The sequence below is a fragment of the Dioscorea cayenensis genome, chromosome 3 (genome assembly GCF_009730915.1).
Source record: "Dioscorea cayenensis subsp. rotundata cultivar TDr96_F1 chromosome 3, TDr96_F1_v2_PseudoChromosome.rev07_lg8_w22 25.fasta, whole genome shotgun sequence".
Lineage (NCBI taxonomy): Eukaryota > Viridiplantae > Streptophyta > Magnoliopsida > Dioscoreales > Dioscoreaceae > Dioscorea > Dioscorea cayenensis.
Genome location: NC_052473.1, coordinates 16,985,008 through 16,992,403, shown reverse-complemented (window position 1 = coordinate 16,992,403; position 7,396 = coordinate 16,985,008). Strand labels below are relative to the sequence as shown.

General features: G+C 30.4%; 1 protein-coding gene across 1 annotated transcript; it reads right to left on the bottom strand.

Annotated features, from left to right (window-relative positions):
• Positions 1–1,866: 1,866 nt before the first annotated feature.
• On the bottom strand, positions 1,867–6,037 carry LOC120256632 (serine carboxypeptidase II-2-like). The gene is made up of 10 exons (XM_039264302.1): positions 5,710–6,037; positions 4,626–4,733; positions 4,191–4,286; positions 4,006–4,098; positions 3,833–3,918; positions 3,490–3,756; positions 3,247–3,380; positions 2,566–2,661; positions 2,296–2,401; positions 1,867–2,204 (listed from the first exon to the last, which is right to left on the bottom strand). Exons 1-10 carry the CDS (start codon positions 5,972–5,974, stop codon positions 2,043–2,045), a joined length of 1,413 nt encoding a protein of 470 aa, XP_039120236.1. The 5' UTR covers positions 5,975–6,037; the 3' UTR covers positions 1,867–2,042.
• Between the last annotated feature and the right edge of the window lie 1,359 nt (positions 6,038–7,396).

Genomic DNA, 7,396 nt, shown 5'->3' with positions numbered 1-7,396 from the left:
ATTAAATTGAAATTTATTTTTAAAATTAATATATGTTTATATATATTGGCTACCTATAGTTGAAAATTCACCTAATTGCATATACCATCAATAAAAACAAATGCCATGACTGACTTTAAAATTTGATTTGATTACATATATGTATATATCCTTCTGCCCCATGCACTCTATACTACATGTTAACTTAATATTTATGCATATATTTTAAAAATCTAAAAAAAGTTAGGGTTGTTTAGTTGTCTGTAAGTGAAATTACAGTGTAAGTGAAAATGTTGCATTTCAATTTACATCATTGGTATTTGGTTTGCTATAACTAGAAATGTTGCATTTTTAATTTGTTTGGTTTGATGTAAGTTAGAAAATATGGTCGCCATATAAGTGGAGGGGATGAGATTATCCCCGATATACAATATTATTATTAATTATTTAATACATTTAAAAAAAATTAAACTAAAATAATTAATTTAATTTAATTTTCAAATTAATTAAATGATTTAATAAAGTATTTATTACATTTAAAAATAATAATTAGAAACTTAAATAACTAAGTCAAATAATAATAAGAAACTTAAATAATTAAGCACTAACTCTAAATAATTAACTTAACTCTCTCTATCTACTTTTAACATTAATGTAAAAATAATTAACTAATTAATTAATAATTAACTAATTAATTAATTTAATGATAATTTTGTTAAATTAAAAATATATAAAACTCTTTAATTTTATATAAATATATTTTTTAATTAAAGTTAAATACAAATTGGTATATTTTAAATAAAAAATAAATTTAATAAAACATAAATAAATATAAATTTAATTATATTAACAATTGATTACCTATAAGTTTTCATTTTCTTTTAATGCATAATTTGGAGAGAAGAATAGTGATTTTAACCTAAATGTTTTGCTGCATTTCAACTTATAGCAAACTTTGTTGTAAGTTGAAATGCGATAAATCTATAGTGCAAAACTTTTACATGTAAAATTGATTTCATGACCAAAAGCGAACTTTTTACGTATAAAAGCCCAGATTTACATTCTGAGTATTTACACCTACTTGCAGGTAACCAAACAACCCCAATGGAAAACATTTTCCAATGTAAATGTTTTTACATCATTCCCTTGCACAGTTTTAAACATTTAATATAATTTTTTTCCTTATAACTACATAACCTATATGTTAAGCTGACATTTATATATATACACATATAGACATACATACATATAAAATGAATTATAATCATTTATAAAATTAATATCTATTTAAAAAATATATTTAACTATATAATTATTATTTTATAGACCTAACAAATATGGTTAAAAAAATTCTAAATATCTAAATAAAATAATAATAATAATTCAATATTTTAGTGTGATACTCCATCTTTATCTTCCAGTCCTGAATTTTCAGTTATATATTGAAAATATAATATATGCATAAATATATATATGTGTGTAATTTCATAAATGTGTAAAAAGATACTTTCTATATTACTTTTGAAGTTTTCTTTTGATCCTTTTTACTTGTCACATTAAAACTTTTGTCCAGTATTAAATAACTTTTTTTTATAAATTTACCTTTTAATTAAATGTACTTGTATAATTTTCAATAAATCACAATCAACTAAACATTAAATCATATATTCCATTTAGTAGAATTTAATAAAGGCAGTTTTAAAAAGTAATAAATTTTTTTATAAAATTTAGATTATCAATTAATTTTAACCAATTTTTTTAATAATGTAAAATAGATAAATTTGACAAATAAAAAAACAATGAAGTAAATTTCTACGATAATGTGATAATCTAAGTATTGGCTCTAAAATCATGATCAAGCGACAGTTTCTGTAGGAGTTGCAGAAATGAACAAATTTAAAAGCTGACCAATTTATACCTGTCAAAATGCTGGAGAAGTTATGATAGTTCCGGCATCACAAAAATTACAGGTTTGACTTAAAATCACAGGTTTAAAAATTGAAAAATTTATTCATCACAAACAATCACAAAAACATGAATTATAAGGTTCAAACCAACCCACTTCACGAGTCGATAATCTGCGGGTCGGTAGGCATTGGACTGCCTGCCAGAAATGATTTGATGAGAACAAGAGCTTGTTTCGGTCGATGCAATGGAACTTCGTGACCGGCTCCCCTTACCGTCACAAATGTCAGTCCTTGGTACACTTGCGTCCATCCACCGACCTGTCAAAACATTATATAGCAATTCCGATTTATAAAATCTGTTCATCGTAAGATATATTAAGTTTCATTGAAAATTATGAACGATATATACCTGTCCGTTATTGTACCAAGCATGCCATGGAGTCACAGTTGGAAGCTTTAAAGCATCAACATTGTATCGGGTCCCTGTAACTGGAATTACTGCATCTGTATCTCCGCTGATAAAATATAGTTCATGATCAGTAACGAATACGAAACTGTTTAAGAGAATTTACTAGATGTAAAAGAACAATTACAAGATTATAAATACAGTTCTGTATGGGAAAATACAATAAATTAGTTGACTTGAATTGTATGGTGAAGTAAATGAGTGAAGGGTCACCTGAAGATCCAAATGCGAAGCCCGTGCTTTATAAGCTCATGGTAAATAGGAAGCATGGAACTTGGAGAGTCCTTCCAATTTGAGTTGACAATCTCACTGGAAAAATGGAAAGCAAGCGCAAATAGTTACAATTTCCTTAAATCTTCTCAATCAATTCATAAAAAAAAGCATAAAGCGTACAGACAATATGGGAATCGGAAAAACTTGCAGACAAACAAACTATCAATATATCATGCCTAATGTTTCGATACGCAGTTTTCTTCGTGGAAAATATATCCATGAATTTGCTATATATTGCGCACTTTGAACATGCAACCAGTGACAAGATTGATCCTAGCAAATATGTCACACAGTATCACTAGCAAATGTATAATAAATAGTCCATATACTTGCTGCAAGAAAGAACTTTTGGAAGAACCATTTTCACAAAATGGCATAGAGATGGCAAAGCCACTTGGGTCATTCATACAATGATAAAGGATCATGAAATACATGACATAGTTTTTCCTCCCTCAGTTCACAGGAAATAAGCACAGAAAGATAGAAGTGAATACTTCATAAAGATTCCTATTTTCATCAAAATAAGTTGGAGGTGGAGTAAACTTAATTGAAAATAGGATAATTCAACACCAATCACGAGTATGCAGTATATCTATGATAGAAACTCTTCATGTGTTTTACCTGCAAGTTTCCCATTTTGATGGTGCAAATGCTGGCTTCACATGAAGTGCTTTCTGAACATGAGGCAGGTTAAAATAAATAGTTGAATGTTTCTCAGTGCAGGGGTCATATTTTTCACCCAATCTTCCAAGTAACTGTCAAAAATTAGCTAAAGTTATTAGCAGTCTTAACAATAGGAACTCATGTCTTAGTCAGAAAAATGTACAGAAACATGGGTTGGGCCTAAGGATTACAGATAGTTACCCGGAGTCTCTTCAGTAAATTGTTCTTTGAGAGCACGGCATTTGCCGGGCAGGATGGAGTAAAGATGCTATATGGATCTATGTTCCCGAGCTCTTTATCAGCAACCTCAATAATCTTTTCACATTCCGCTGATGGATGGATAAATGACTGGAAGTCACAGCGGACATTCAGATTCTTGTATGTTTGGTCTGATATTAATCCAGCAGACCACATAAATTGGAAAACTCCAAAGTGATCATGATAATCATCAGTCAGAGCATTCCCCACCTAAAGAATGTCTCAAGTTAATGCTAATCATGTTTTTATAAAGAAAATAACTCATTGTAAGAAAACAAAATAATACCATATATCCTTTCAGGTTAATTGATTTATCTCCTGTTGCATCATTATATCTGACAATAACTTGAGCCAACTGAGGAACATAATGTCCTAGAACAACAAATATTAATGCCAGTGAGTATATGTAAAAGGTTAAGGGGTCATCCAAATTCCTTGTTAACTTAGTGTGTGACTGACCTGCATAGCTCTCTCCAGATATAAAAAAATCCCGTCCCTTGTATTGAGGATATCGCTTTAACCACTTTGTCAGAAATATTAAGGAATCATTGGCTGAACATTGGAAGGTTGAGATAAAATCGATCAGTGAACTTCATTTTGATGTAATAAGATAGTGAGGAGACAAGACAAAAATAACACTGTACCAGTTCTTGCATCCCCATTGTTCAAAATATCTTGAGAATTGTTTGCGTGGGAAAATCCAACACCAACAGGTGAATCGAGAAACAAGATATTGGCCACTGTGACAAGTGTAAGAAATTGTAAATTCTATTACATTGTTTCTTACCTGACATAAATTGCATGTGTAAAGTAAACAAAGTTAGTTTATCAGATACATAAATACAACATCCAGGCATTAGGAAAAAGATCTGAACCATAAAGGTTACTCAGATAATCATGTTACAAGAGTGAAGTGAAAAAATATTATGTTAAAAGCTTCAGGTTTTTGAAAACTGAGCAAAAAATTGTTGGATGCTCTGAAAAGAAATGTAAGTTCTTCACTATTTCAGAATATTTATAATGTTTCATAGCATATGCATTGAAGAAATACAAGAGTGGATCTTATATGGTCATTATACCTTGATTCCAGGAGTATGGGTTCAAATAGAGGCTTTGTCCATCTGGATTCACATGAAATGGTCCTACCTCCTCAGCCAACCCGTAAGCAATCGAAGAACACCCAGGTCCTATAAATTAGAAACATACATAATTAAAACAATGCAAGCAAGAAGAAAGTTACAGTCATTTTCAGCACAAATTCGCAAAACAATTTAAAAATAAACTAAAAGAGAGACTTAAGATCCACTTCAGAGCTGAAATACGATAAACCACCAGAGATCTGTGAAAGTATAAATAGATGAAAATCTTCTTTCTTAGAAGTTGAACAACATGGCAATTAAACAGCTTTTGTTTTCAAGAAAATCAAAAGCATTGAAACCATGATCCAGAATCAAACCACACACTTCAAGCTCTGGATCTTGATTTCTCTCAAATAAAATACAGCAAGAACCATGTGAACAAATATAGGTGAAACCCTAGTTTACAACACCCAAAACGCAATTAGAAAGAAGAAGAAGCCAATGAGACACCATTCATCACATTCATACACACACTCTTCCATACAAAAGAAGTGTGAAGATTCAATTTCCCATCAACTAAAAATCATTTACACTTCAGACCATGTAAAATGTTTCTAGGGCATAACTATTAAACACTCTCACCATGTGCAAAATTAAAAAATAAAAAAATGAAAAAATGATGACAAAATTCCAGTCAATGAAAATATTTTAGAGGTTTCTAACATGATCTAATCCTCTAGTCACAGAGTTGACTTCTGTGCCCATTGGCTCACAGATCACAAAAGTTTCACAAAATTATTGTTTTGAAGGGTCTACAAATTGATCAAACCATCAAGATAGATATCCAATAGAATTTGATGATAAATAGAAGACAATGAACATCAAATCACACTCCTATCACAATATCTAAAACCACAAACAATGAATGAAACTCGGAACACCAAATCAACAAGAAAACACAACAAAATCCAACCTTTATGCTAAAAAGACAAACAAACACAGACCCAAATCACAACAACAACATCAACATCAACACAAAGGCAATGAAGAGAAAAAAAAACAAGATGAAATTCTACAGTCAAACCTCCATTAAGCCAGAGAAGCAAGGGTTTTTCCTCCGGTTTATCAACGGCCTCAAAGAACCAAAAGAAGAGATTCCTCCCAGACTCCTTGTTGACAGTCACATACCCAGAATAATGAGTAAAATTCACATTGGGCTGGCCAGGCAGCTTGACCACCCTTTCCTTCTCTTGAACCTCAAATGGAGAACGCGCTCCAGCTCTCCATACAGAAATCAAGACAAGAATGGCAAAGATGAGGGATTGAACGCTCCTCATTCTCATCGCCATTGCTACTCCTCAGAGCTCCTCACTAAGACTTGGACTTGGACTTTGAGTTTGAGACTATAAATTTGGGGAAAAAAAGCCACATTTATTATATATATATATATATATGGAAAAACATCACCTACAAACATCCGTCTTAGGGGTGCAAAGCTAGATCATGCGTCCGTAGATAGCACTGAATAAAAAGGGTTTGGGACGTAAGGGTTTGCAAATGCGGGCCGGGTCCGGACGTGAAACAGTTGTCCGAATTTAAATCCGATTCGGGTCCGGACGTAGAAATTCGGGACAAGCTAGCTTTTAACCCATAAAACTTTAAAAAGCCTACAGCCTTAGCGCATTTGTTTTTAAAGTCACATTCTTACAAAACTTTAAACATCTATTGTTTTCTGATAAAGACTTAGATTTTTCTATAATTTGAGTTGAGTTTTGGATTATTAATGTTTTTGCATTTAATGTGAATTAAATTATTTTTGTATAATTTAATATTTGAAAGCAACTTTAAAAATAAACTTATAAATTCGAGACAAATTTAGATATCCGGACAATCGGTTTTTAAAATAAACCGGGTTTGGACATCTAAGTTTGTCCGGATTTAAAAACGCGGGTCGAGTCGGGACACAAGTTTTTCTATTTATATTAGTAGTTGTCCGGACCCGGTTTTGTCCGGACCCGAATTTTTGCCACCCCTAATCTATACTTAAACACAGTGAGATATAATTAAAGATTAATTAAAACCAAATGTAGGTGTAGTAGAACTGTATGACTATATATAATAATAGTAATATTATTTAATAAATAGTATATATTATTTGTAAAAAATGGGATGTACCTTGGATCAATTTTATAAAAATATTTATTTTTAATATATTATATTTTATCTTCTGTTGGGAAATAAAACATAAGAGTCAATTTAGTATTTGTATGAAAAAAAAAAAAGTCTGTAAACTAATAAGAATGATGTTTATTATAATTTTAAAAAATTGTGAGTTAAACATAGATCATGGTACAGAGACAATAAAAAAAACCGTAAAATTGCTTTTTTTTTATTTCTTTTTTTAATTCATATGAATATGAATCATGGAATAGAATTTTCTTATCAATTTTGGTTATAACTACAAAAATTATTCAAAAAACAAAGAAGAGTATAGTAGGTGTGGAAAATTTTGAGTGGTAATTATCAATAAATGAAGTAGGAAATATCGGTAAAAAGTGTCAAATAGTTGGTCTAAATAATAAAAATTTAGATTGCATGCAGAGAAACCCATATATATATATATATACATATAAAAGTTAGAAAAATGGTCCTTTTAATTTGGTAAAGTTGAATCATTGCTTTGATTCCTTTGGCTTCACATTTGGTCCAACTAGAATATTTATTTATTTATTTATTTCATTTGATAAAAATAACTCATGGAACATGCGTGG

What these genes read in the sequence shown, in the direction of transcription:
- LOC120256632 (XM_039264302.1), bottom strand. Translation starts at nt 5,974, where the DNA reads ATGGCGATGAGAATGAGGAGCGTTCAATCCCTCATCTTTGCCATTCTT. An exon ending in CCCATACTCCTGGAATCAAG is followed by an intron (nt 4,287 to 4,625) that starts GTATAATGACCA and finishes CACTTGTCACAG; the next exon opens with TGGCCAATATCTTGTTTCTC. An exon ending in ATTTACTGAAGAGACTCCGG is followed by an intron (nt 3,381 to 3,489) that starts GTAACTATCTGT and finishes AATTTTTGACAG; the next exon opens with TTACTTGGAAGATTGGGTGA.